Consider the following 12,500-nt stretch of genomic DNA (forward strand, 5'->3'; position numbering starts at 1 on the left):
CTGAGCAAAACACAAGTAATGTTTTGCTTCTTCATGAAATAAAAAAGAAATTAAATTTTTGCTAGTCCATATGTAAATACTGGTACATCAGGGGCAAACATGTCAAAATAATGTTGATAATTGCAGATTTGTATTTTAAGAAGATTTGTTATTTATGAAACCTATTTTGAGATTTGTTGTAAATGGAAAAGTTACTCAGAATAATTATAACCTTTTTGTGTCTCTCTTTCTTTTCTCATCTTATCTTCGATGGTATATTTTTCATTGTGTATTGTTTATTCTAGCCAAGTGGTGGTCGGAACAGCTCACGGCAGGATGGGTCGCTTTGACCTGCGAATGAACAAGCCAGAACAGCCAGTGGGAATATACAAAAGCTTTGCAGGCGCAGTGCGAGATTTGGTAGTCCACCCACATCTGCCGCTAGTCTTCTCAGTTGCCCTCGACAGGTTCCTGCGAGTGCACCATCTTGAGACCGGAAAACTCATACATAAGGTAGTTTGGTGTTGTGTATGTGCTGAATTATGGTCATTATTAACACAGTCAATATCATTTGTTACATCCATCTTCTTCCCTCTTCCTCCCTCAGGAATATCTGAAATCACGGTTAAACCGAGTGCTTGTCCGAGACGACTTTGAGGAAGGCGACTTAATCCCATCCACAGAGAAACCCAAGAGGGAATGGATGAAGAGAAGAAAGGTCATCGAAGAGGAGCTAGATTATGATCCCTCGGAGGGTGGGGTCGAAAAGCTTAGGAAAATTGAAGATGACGAAGTGTGGTAGGAATGTTAGTGTGGATGTGACGAGTTTTCATAATAAATAGATTCAATAAAAAGGTTTTTTATTTATATTACACTGGTTCCATAGTGTTGTAATGTCAATATGTCATAAGCTGAAATACTGCCATTTTTATGTTTATGTATTATATCAAATCTTGCCTTTTTTGTAGTAAGATTAATCTTGGTTATTTCATTTTCTGGTGGAATATATTTAAATCTTTGGATGGTAAAGATGTCAGCAATGTTTTTGTTGACAATTCTGAGTCGTGCACATACTCAAGGATAAGAGACTTAGTAAGAAATGTTCATTGAATGTCATCATTTGATCCTGCCTCCTGCATAGCGAATGACAATTTTCTGTACTGTTCCTTCATTTTTCCTGTTAAATAAAACACATTATTTTTGTGTATTCAAAGCCCTCTTATATCATCGACTCACTTTTTATGGATCAGGCCTGATACTCTACTGAACTGAAAACTAGATAGAGAAACCAGAGTAGTATTCAGGGGCTGAGACTGATTTTGGAAACATTTGGGTCGAGAACCTTGTAACTCTGAGGATTATACATTATCTGGACTCCAGTGTGTGTCAGTAATGTACTTGAATATAGAGTACTGTTTAGGTGGTAGCAAAGTTTTAATTCTAAGGTTGAGAATGTTTAATACATTGATTTACCTAAGGTTTAAGATTGTAAAAGTGCGGGACATTTATAGCACTACAATACATATCAATACTTTACTGCCAGGAATGTAAACATGGTGACTGAAATAAGTTGACTTGGAATATATTTTTATGTGTGCCTATAATTAATCATATTATTGATTCTTACTTATATTGGATAATCAGAATAAAGAGAAAACTAATTCAGTAAATTAAAATTAAGTGTATTAATTCCTATAATCTATATCTTTGAAATGATGAAAGGAACAAATTTTGCACAAAGCAAAATACTAGTTACCTTGATAAGATGAACAATTCTTACTGTGAACAAGCTGCTGCTGGTCCTGCTCTGAGCAGAAAAGGTTAAGAGAGGCTCAAGAAGTAGCCACTAAAGGAACATAAGTTTCAACAAAAATGGTTGCTAAGCTGTTGCTCACCTAACCTAAAGCTAAAGCTAAACCTAAAGCTAAACCTAACCTAAAGCTAAGGTTAGGTTAGGTTTAGGTTAGGTTAGGTTTAGGTTAAGGTTAGGTTAGATTTAGGTTAGGTTAAGGTTAAGGTTAGGTTAGGTTAAGGTTAGGTTTAGGTTAAGGTTAGGTTAAGGTTCGGTTTAGGTTAAGTTAAGGTTAGGTTAGGTTAGGTTAAAGTTAGGTTAAGGTTAGGTTTAGGTTAGGCTAAGGTTAGGTTAAATTTAGGTTAGGTTAAGGTTAGGTTAGATTTAGGTTAAGGTTAGGTTTAGGTAAGGTTAGGTTAGGTTTAGGTCAAGGTTAAGTTTAGGTTAGGTTAAGGTTAGGTTTAGGTCCTTAACCTAACCTAAAACTAGCCTAACCTTAACCTAAACCTAACCTAACCTAACCTTAACCTAAACCTAAACCTAACCTTAACCTAAACCTAACCTAACCTAACCTTAACCTAAACCTAAACCTAACCTGAACCTAACCTAAACCTAACCTAACCTAACCTTAACCTAACCCTAACCTTAACCTAACCTAACCTTAACCTAACTTAAACCTAACCTAACCTAACCTTAACCTAAACCTAACCTTAACCTAACCTTAACCTTAACCTTAACCTAAACCTAACCTTAACCTAACTTAAACCTAGCCTAACCTTAACCTAAACCTAACCTAAACCCAACCTTCACCTAACCTAACCTAAACCTAACCTTAACCTAAACCTTAACCTAAACCTAACCTTAACCTAAACCTAACCTAACCTTAACCTAACCTAACCTTAACCTAAACCTAACCTTAACCTAACCTAAACCTAACCTAACCTAAACCTAAACCTAACCTTAACCTAAACCTAACCTTAACCTAACCTAAACCTAACCTTAACCTAACCTAACCTTAACCTAACTTAAACCTAACCTAACCTAACCTAACCTTAACCTAAACCTAACCTTAACCTAACCTAACCTAAACCTAACCTTAACCTAACCTAAACCTAACCTTAACCTAACCTAACCTAAACCTAAACCTAACCTTACCCTAAACCTAACCTTAACCTAACCTTAACCTAAACCTAAACCTAACCTAACCTTAACCTAACCTTAACCTAACCTTAACCTAAACCTAAACCTAACCTAACCTTAACCTAATTTTAACCTTAACCTAACCTAACCTAACCTTAACCTAAACCTAACCCAACCTAACCTAACCTTAACCTAAACCCAGCCTTAACCTAACCTAACCTTAACCTAACCTAAACCTAACCTTAACCAAACCTAACCTTAACCTAACCTTAACCTAAACCTAACCTAACCTTAACCTAACCTAACCTAATCCTAACCTTAACCTAAACCTAACCTTAACCTAACCTAAACCTAACCTAACCTTAACCTAAACCTAACCTTAACCTAAACTAACCTAACCTAAACCTAACCTTAACCTAACCTAAACCTAACCTTAACCTTAACCTAACCTAAACCTAACCTTAACCTAACCTAACCTTAACCTAAACCTAACCTTAACCTAACCTAACCTTAACCTAAATCTAACCTAACCTAACCTTAACCTAACCTAAACCTAACCTTAACCTAAACCTAAACTTAACCTAAACCTAAACCTAACCTTAACCTTAACCTAACCTAACCTTAACCTAAATCTAACCTAACCTAAACCTAACCTAACCTAACCTACCCTAACTAACCTGACCAAACCTAATCTGACCAACACTTACCTAAACTAACCTAACCTAACCTAACTAACCTAACTAACCTAACCTAATTAACCTAACCTAACCTAACCTATTTGAACAAACTAACGTAACCTAACCTAACCTAACTAAACCTAAACCTAACCTAACCTTAACCTAACCTAACCCTAACCTAACCTTAACCTAAACCTAACCTAACCTAACCTAACCTAAACCTAACCTAACCTAACCTAACCTTAACCTAACCTAACCTAACCCTAACCTAACCTTAACCTAACCTAACCCTAACCTAAACCTAATCTTAACCTAAACCTAACCTAACCTAAACCTAACCTAACCTTAACCTAACCTAACCCTAACCTAAACCTAACCTAACCTAACCTAAACTTAACCTAAACCTAACCTAACCTAACCTAACCTAAACCTAACCTAACCTAACCTAACCTTAACCTAACCTAACCTAACCCTAACCTAACCTTAACCTAACCTTAACCTAAACCTAACCTAAACTTAACCTTAACCTTAACCCAACCTTAACCTAAACCTAACCTTAACCTAAACCTAACCTTAACCTAACCTAACCTTAACCTAAACCTAACCTTAACCTAACCTAAACCGAACCTTAACCTAAACCTAACCTAAACTTAACCTTAACCTAAACCTAGCCTTAAGCTAAACCTAGCCTTAACCTAAACTAAACCTAACTTTAACCTAACCTTAAAATAAACCTAACCTAACCTTAACCTAAACCTAACTTTACCTTAACCTAACCTAACCTAAACTTAACCTAAACCTAACCTTAACCTAAACCTAACCTAACCTAACCTAACCTTAACCTAAACCTAACCTAACCTTAACCTAAACCTAACCTAACCTTAACCTAACCTAACCTTAACCTAACCTAACCTTAACCTAAACCTAACCTAAACCTAACCTAACCTTAACCTAAACCTAACCTAACCTAACCTTAACCTAACCTAACCTTAACCTAAACCTAACCTAAACCTAACCTTAACCTCACCTTAACCTTAACCTAACCTTAACCTAATCTAACCTTAACCAACCTTAACCTTAACCTAACCTAACCTAAACTTAACCTAAACCTAACCTTAACCTAACCTAACCTTAACCTAACCTAACCTTAACCTAAACCTAACCTTAACCTAAACTTAACCTTAACCTAAGCATTGTGTTATCATAGCCCTTTAGGGTCATAACAAAACCATAGCCATGTAGAGAGATTTATCAGATAGTCAAATGTATAATAACATTGATGTCTTTTATTGGAAAATCATACTAATGCCATGTTTTTTTTTATCATCTGTTATTTGAGCTATTGTGAGGAAGATTCGTACCCATATCATTTTTAAAGACAATACTAATTCTAATAATTCATTTATCTCTTTTATTTATTACATTTTAGTTTTAAAAGTTTTTTTTCCCATTTGTTCTCATTACAGAGAAGGGAAAAAATTATATACCAGATATGAATCATAGCCCTGAGATATAAAAACTTTTTTTTTTTTTTTTTTTTTTTAGCAACCCTTTGCCTTACCTTCACTTAACCTTTACAAATTGTCAAATATAATTAACATTAAGATATAATTAAAATATAATTAACTCTACACAGGGAAAGAACACCACTCACTCAACATTTAATTTTATTGCATATGTAAAAATCTGGGGGGGGAGGGGAGGAGGGGGGGGGGTTAATTCCTTACAATTCACATTTCCAGCCCGTGATTCTGCTATCATCATGTAGTACTCGCAGCCCAACCAAATTAATATTCGTAAAGTATTGCTAACATAACTACTTCCTTAAGGTACCTACTCATGCAAAAGTGTGTAATGACTGGACTTGGACTAGAGGCTTTACAAGATACTAAAGCAATACTCAGTATTAATAGCATGAAATCCAAAATATTAAATGTGTGAAATAAGTTTAATGTAATAGGAATACATATAATACCAACAAATATTTCTAAGCTGCAAAAAACTTAGTCTGCTTGTAATGACATTTCACTTTCTTTTTTTTTCTTTTTTCTTTTTCTTTTTTTCTTTTTTTTTTTGCTGCTGGATCCAATTTTTTTTTTTTTTTTTTTTTTTTTTTTTTATCTTATTTACCTTTGCAACTCTAATTAAAAATTTCACATTTTTAAATAATCACACAAAAGGAAAAGGTCATGTAAACCACAATGTAACTCTGCATATACCACCTATATAACAAGTGCAAATAAATGATATGTGTAAAATAAATACAGAATAAAAATAAATATTAAATACTTATCTATGAACAGACAAAAAACACACTGCATTGGTTGAAGTACAAGCAAACTGAAAGCACAGTGAACACCATAACCTTTTAATGGCAAATGTCTCACTCCCTTGCAGCGTGGTTAATAATTTCCTAATCTTATTTTTATTTCCATCTTCATATGAAAAATAATAATAATGATTAATAATAAACAGCCACCATCTCATTATGGAATCATTTTTGGTACAGATGAAATAAAAACAGCAATCATCAAACTCAAACATATATCACTTCTTCAGAATTACCTTCTCAACTCTTTTTTTTTTTCTTTTATGAGAATAAACATCCTAAATAAATCATGTACCACAACTTAAAAGTTTTTCATTACAGAACAAGAGATCAAGCAAGGTTTGTATAAATATAACTAAATGTATAGTAAAGCAAGAGTACTACAAAAAATTATTAATTCTACTACATGAATCATTGGCAAAACATTATTATAATATGCAAACCATTCTGAAAGTGGCAATACTCTACACTGCAAAAATTACGCCTCATTACATAGTGAAAACTAAAGCTGCCAGAGGAGTGCCATCTAGAAACAAAATCAGATTTTTAATCATACAATTTTTCCTTAAACTCGCATTTCCATCACAATATCAATTTTATCTAGCAACCATTTTGATTTTTAGGAGATAAAGAGTGTACCAACATAAATGTAAGAAACTAATTATCTATATGTGTACATATATTCAAAACTTTTCTACAAACAGATGGTATAGGAACAATCTCAGCATCTAGAGCCAGGTATATTAGAGGGATAATACTGTACAAGGATCTATAGCCAAGGATAATATAGGAATGATAACCAATGTCCAGGACCGTGGATGACTCTCAAGCTCAAAGCCAAAAATATTCAATTTATTCCATATTCATACAGAAGAGAAATAATGGGTTCTTTGCACGTTAATTAGTACCTAATAGTTGTTGCTGTGCATGACACACGTACCGAATCTTTTATCTGGAAAAACACAATCTTAAACGAATGGATGTTCATAAAAAGACATCATAGTAAAATACATTACGAGGATTTGAAATACAATTGCAAGTAGAAATTCATTTAAGTCAAACAATCACCAATTTTTTTTTTACAATTTTACTTGAACCTGGTGACATAATAGCAAAAACTTCTTGGTTCTGATTGTCAACTATCCTGTTTTTGTCCCTATGAAAAAAATTATCTATTTTTAACTTGTATATACAAGACAACAATCACAAATTAATTTGATTCTACCCCCTGAAACTCTTTATTAATTCAGATGTGGATCAAAATGAAATCAATGATTTGAAGAGACATTTACTGGATTTGTAAGGGAAGAAACAAAACACGGATGGGCATTAGATTAGCTAGACCTCGTCACAGAATCAGTTTTTCCAGCTGTGACTCGTCCAGAAAAAGATGTTTCAAATAACAAAAAAAGGACAGTATAAAATGTATTCTCTCATGATTTGATCACAAAAACAAGAAGTGCAAAGCAAGGCATACGTAAGTTGCATACAGCTGTAAGTCCGGGCAGCCTTCAATTAACTCTACCAGCTGTCTATGTCGTATAAAGTTCTTTCAAGACGTAGGATTTCTCTCTTGGTCCTTGTTAAAATCCTTGCAAATCTAGTACATCACAGATGCTCCCCTTGTACCTGAAACTAATATAAACAGGGTCTACCCTATAAATACAAAATTTAGAAATATTTGGCTTTAAACAATACACACATTCTGTACTAATATAAAAAATACAGACCATGTTAGTACAACTATACATAAGTGCTGTCTCAATGATATCCTTTATTTACACAAACAAACTTTTTCTCAACATACCGAGACTGAGAGACAACACAAGTGCACACACACTCATTTACAGACAGATTCGTAAGCAGATCAGCACATATATACATAGTACCACAGTTACGCTCAATCACTCTTACAATATAATAAATTGTTTAAGCCTTTATAAATCCAATAAATGTATTGCGATATGATGATAACGTGTTTAATGATTATGAGTTCGGATGATCTTTTCCACTTTCAAAATTATTATTCCTCTTTTTTAATACTTGGGAATGGTGGTGTAAGGAGGTCTTATGGCTGATGAATGCTAGTGTTAAATCCAACGATTGGCATCTACTGTCAATCAACCAGTACTACAACCACAATGCAGATGGCGTCAGCAAAACGCGGCCTCAGTCGCCTGAGGCCTGCTCTTCTGCCACTGCCATGGCGTCACCCTCGCCGTTTCCGTTCCCTTCTTCAACAATCTCCTCCATTGTGGCATCTTTCTCTATACTGGTCTCTCCTTCTGGTGAATCCTTCTTCTCCTCGTCGTCCTCATCTTCTTCCTCGTCGTCTTCGTCGTCATTCTGCATCAACTTCCGCGCAAGTTTGACAGCATAGAATTCATTGTAGTGCTTCTTACGCTTCATTTCGAACAGTTTTCTCTTCTCTGCGAATGGAAGGGGACAATATCTTAATTTCAAGTCATCAAACAAAGGCCCTGTTTCCTTACCTTAACCCGTTAACGACGGATGACAAGATAACACGTCTAGTGGTTTTTGGGCTACACGACGGGGACGCGTTACTTTGTCCAGCCCGGGGCGTGGGAGGAGCCAGCGCGCAGCGCTGGCTCGCGGCCAGTGCGGCCGAGAATCCCGACGCGTTAGGCTTATGCGTTCAAGAGTCCCGGAATTTTGGTCTATTTAAGCCGGATTGGCCCCGTCGGGAATGGGTTAAGAAAAAATATGTGGATTTATATTTCCAATCTTTATACACAATTGGCAAAGTTTGTTGCTAAATCATTATAAAACTAAATACTGAAGGTTATTAGCAATGCCAGCTCAAGTGTCATAGGACCACATGTCAAAACGGTGGGGAGTCCTAGCTTAAAAGATCACATCATGTAACAGAGAACCGGGAAAGAAGGCATGTAGGATATATCTATTTATCCTAACTATTTTATAAAAGAACTAACACACTCAAACAGACAGTTCTTGCCTGTGGGTGTTCAGGCATAAAAGTGTGTGTGCAGCTGCCTCTTTTGACATGTAATTATTCCCATTTGAAAGTACGGTGGCACCTACAAACCATGTACATGAAAGTGTACCTATTCTCTTATACAATCATATCTATATCTTAATTTCTTTGCCTCATCCACCCTGCACTTCACGATGAGGATGTTACCTCTTTCTTCCGGAGAAATTTCTTCCTCGCTCTCCTCTTCTGGTTCAGGCTCAATCAAGGCCTTTGGAAGTTCTGATCCTCCAAGCTGAATCCTATGAAATCAGGAAGGAAACTTTAGTATTACATTCAGTGATGGAGCTTGAGGGACCCCATACCTAGAAAATCTTTAGAATGATTACTCAGAAATGAAAATAACATTTGTTTTCTTGTTTTTAAATATAATACTTATATAGTTGTCCCTCCAATTACGACATTATTTACAGGAGGAATTTGCTATTCAGAGAGTGTATTTTAATATCCTTTTCCAATTTATAATTGCAATGCTGAGAGCAGACCAATAAGTGATTTCACATGATTACTTGTGATGTGTTCCAATGTTTTCTATAAATATATCAACAGAACAGTGAAAGAATTTTTGCTATGGAAACAAGCTTTACATCTCTTTAACCCATTGGCCACAGTTTTAATAAAATATGTATACAGTCATGTGGCGGGTTTATGTTGAATGGCATGGTGCCATCCGCGTTTATGACCGATGCTGCCTTGACAGCAAATCATGCCATCCGCTATCAATGGGTTAAAACATAGGTGTCCTTTCTGAGACTCATGTATGAATAAATCTTCATTGTGTAAATAACAGTAATTATTTCTTCAATCTGAACTTTAAATTAGCCAAAGAAATTGAAAATTATTCACATTTTCTACAGCCAAGTAAATCAATAAACAAGTAAAATAAAAAACAGTAATAGCAAATAAAACAAATAAAAGGCAATATAGAACAATCTACATCTGAATCTACTCAACCTATGAAACATCTGCAAACAGGAAAACTAAACCACTTGACTGCAACAACTCAAACAAAGGAATGTCTAACGAGGATCACACTAGATCCATATTGGCTCACTCCTGACTACTGATGGAGGAGTTTTACAGCCGGTCCTTGAAAGATTTTTAGTGGCATGGCCTTAGGAATTCAAGACCAAATGGACTACAGTTATCATGTAGGATGAAATATTGCCAAGAATATTTTGCTGTTATGGAATGATATCGACACATAATAACTGACAATCCTTTTAGTGGCTCAGCACAGTACAGTGGTTTAGTTCTGTTCTCTGCGGATGATACCCAGTTTATCGAATTCAAACTGGTGTCAGGGAGAATATTTATATATCAAGTCAATGCTTTGGTGCATTATCAAAAAAAAAGGAGCAAACATGTGCCTAGTAAAATTAACAGTTGCAAGAGTGCAAGTCTTAAGAATATCCTGTGCCAAATAAATATAAGGAAAGAAGCCTCTGTGAATGCAACCTAGGTCCTCTCTCTGTGTCCCGTCATCATACTAAAAGGAGGGACGATGCTGTAATATGCTGAGAGAGACAACTGGCCGACTTATTTCAAGGAGAGAGAATACCTGTGCACTGGGCCCTTCTGAATCCTGTCAACTGCACTGTCATTCTGGCTCAGCCCTGTACAGTAATTACACTTTGATCTTGTAAATCTTACACAATAATTCAATTAGCTTTTCCTTTAAAATATTTTTTTTTATGAATAAACTTCTTTTTTTAATGCATAGTGATATATTAACCAATCTAAAAGAGAGAAAGATTTCTCTTGCAGGATTTAAGACTCTAATATTTAGTCCACTCTCACACATATATAAAAAGAGGAAAAATCTATCAACTAACATGAATATAAAGCTATGTCCAAATATTTAAAGCAAAAGCCCTCTTGTGGCTTTCAAGCAAAATCTTTAACATAAACCTATTCCTAACCACTATGCCTCTGTTTACCTTTGGCATAAAAGAACAGGTCAAAATCAACCGAAACACATCCATCCAACTTTATGAAGGAAACAAAATCTGCAATGAATTAGTTAAGCAACCCAAGTCTTTTCTTGTGTCCTGGTCCCCTCAAGAGCCGAGTCACTCACTTCTTGGCCAAGAGGTCGGCGTCCAAGCCATCGTGCTCGTCCCCAGAGTCGCCCTCCTCGTAGTGTGCGAAGGGTGTCTTCGGCTCCTCGATCTTCATGTGCCCGTAATCCTTGTCTATGGGGTGAAGGGTCGCCAGGATGTTCATTTCGTCCCATTTTGTCTCTTTTCTGGAAGAGCCGAGAAAGGAGCCATTAATGCAATTTTCAGGAATCACAATTCTGTCATGGAACTATAAGGCCCAGTGAGATACACCGATGATATAAATGTTTAATAACCTCTCATAGTATTACGATTGCGCATATATACCTGTATTTACATAAACATCAACCACCAAAATAGCTTTATCTACTTCATTACTCATGGTGAACTTGTTTTTCCTATTATGTTTGTAATGGGTTCCATAAAAGAAGTAATAATAAATACCCGCTACCAACCAACTACTATTGAAAATGAAAGTGCTGAATACTTACAACTAATATTCACACACTTTATCATTCAAGATTTGTATTGCTGGCTATAGGACTATCAGTAATTGAGAACATAAATATTAAAACATTTAGACTTTCTTCTGAAAAAAAAGAAAAAAAAAAAGTCCTGTTTAGCTTTACAATGTATTTTCAAGCACCTAAATAATTACTCTTATTATGCTAAAAAGTTAGAATCAGATGAAATCAGAAAGCATGGGGTGGTGGTTTAGAATGTACAAAGTTTGTTATGTGTTTTGTGTATTTGCTGCCTGTAACAGTGCATCTTTTAAGCAAAATTATGTTAGAGACATAACTTGGATATCCAAGAGCTTAATTGAAGGCAAGACTTTTATTCTAGCTTATTTTGATGTTCTCTCTTTCTCTTTGATGTTGTTACCTCTTTCAATCCTTTGACTTTTACATATTGTGTGGTAAGCCACGTCTAGACAAGCACTGCACTTTATAGGTAATCAGCTCCTGTAAAAAAGGCCAGTGCGAGGGGTAACTTTGTACTAGACTTCCTGTTGGGGTCGGTGACTTATGTAAAAGATAGAAAAAAGGAGGATTTGATCTCGTTACCCATTACTTAAGGATTCTTCTTACTCGGCAACTGTTTCTCATTGCAAATATTTGTATTTGCTACCCCTTCTGTGACAGGCCATATCTTATCCACTTGAAAAAAGAACATCCTGTCTATTTTTAACGTGTGATTGGAACCTCACTATTTTCATCACCTGGCTAAACACCTTTCATTCTATTACTGTATTGCATCTTTCTTAGCTCGATAGAAACAGGGCACATCATGCCAATAAAAATCCTGTGAGTTAGAGATGACACAAAATTATTGAATAAAATCTGAACAAAAGATGCACACAAATATGAAATGTTTCAATATCATCATAAGATAAGACACATGCATCCTGTGTGAGGCACACACATACTGAGAGACACACAAACAAAATTCTGTTTATCATAAAATGTGAATCTTTTAAAAGAAAATGCTTTTTCTCAAACACTGAGAT

At 35.4% G+C, this 12,500-nt stretch overlaps 2 protein-coding genes across 3 annotated transcripts in view; one reads left to right on the top strand and one right to left on the bottom strand.

Annotated features, from left to right (window-relative positions):
• l(2)k09848 (WD repeat domain 74 lethal (2) k09848) overlaps positions 1-833 on the top strand; it is an 8,306-nt gene extending 7,473 nt beyond the window's left edge. The window contains exons 7-8 of the mRNA XM_042999841.2: positions 285-492; positions 587-833. Coding sequence (XP_042855775.2) covers positions 285-492; positions 587-781 — 403 coding nt within the window. The 3' untranslated portion in view covers positions 782-833. The remainder of the gene's footprint in view (positions 1-284; positions 493-586) is intronic.
• A 4,409-nt stretch (positions 834-5,242) lies between these two features.
• LOC122258681 (protein phosphatase inhibitor 2) overlaps positions 5,243-12,500 on the bottom strand; it is a 10,317-nt gene continuing 3,059 nt past the window's right edge. For both annotated transcript variants that reach the window (XM_043024779.2, XM_086556580.1), the window contains exons 2-4: positions 11,011-11,178; positions 9,081-9,172; positions 5,243-8,346 (exon numbers count right to left, since the gene is read on the bottom strand). In XM_043024779.2, coding sequence (XP_042880713.2) covers positions 8,087-8,346; positions 9,081-9,172; positions 11,011-11,178 — 520 coding nt within the window. In that variant the 3' untranslated portion in view covers positions 5,243-8,086. The remainder of the gene's footprint in view (positions 8,347-9,080; positions 9,173-11,010; positions 11,179-12,500) is intronic.

The sequence above is a fragment of the Penaeus japonicus genome, unplaced genomic scaffold (genome assembly GCF_977035675.1).
Source record: "Penaeus japonicus unplaced genomic scaffold, GWHDUDI00000001_assembly GWHDUDI00000032, whole genome shotgun sequence".
In the NCBI taxonomy this organism is placed as follows: domain Eukaryota; kingdom Metazoa; phylum Arthropoda; class Malacostraca; order Decapoda; family Penaeidae; genus Penaeus; species Penaeus japonicus.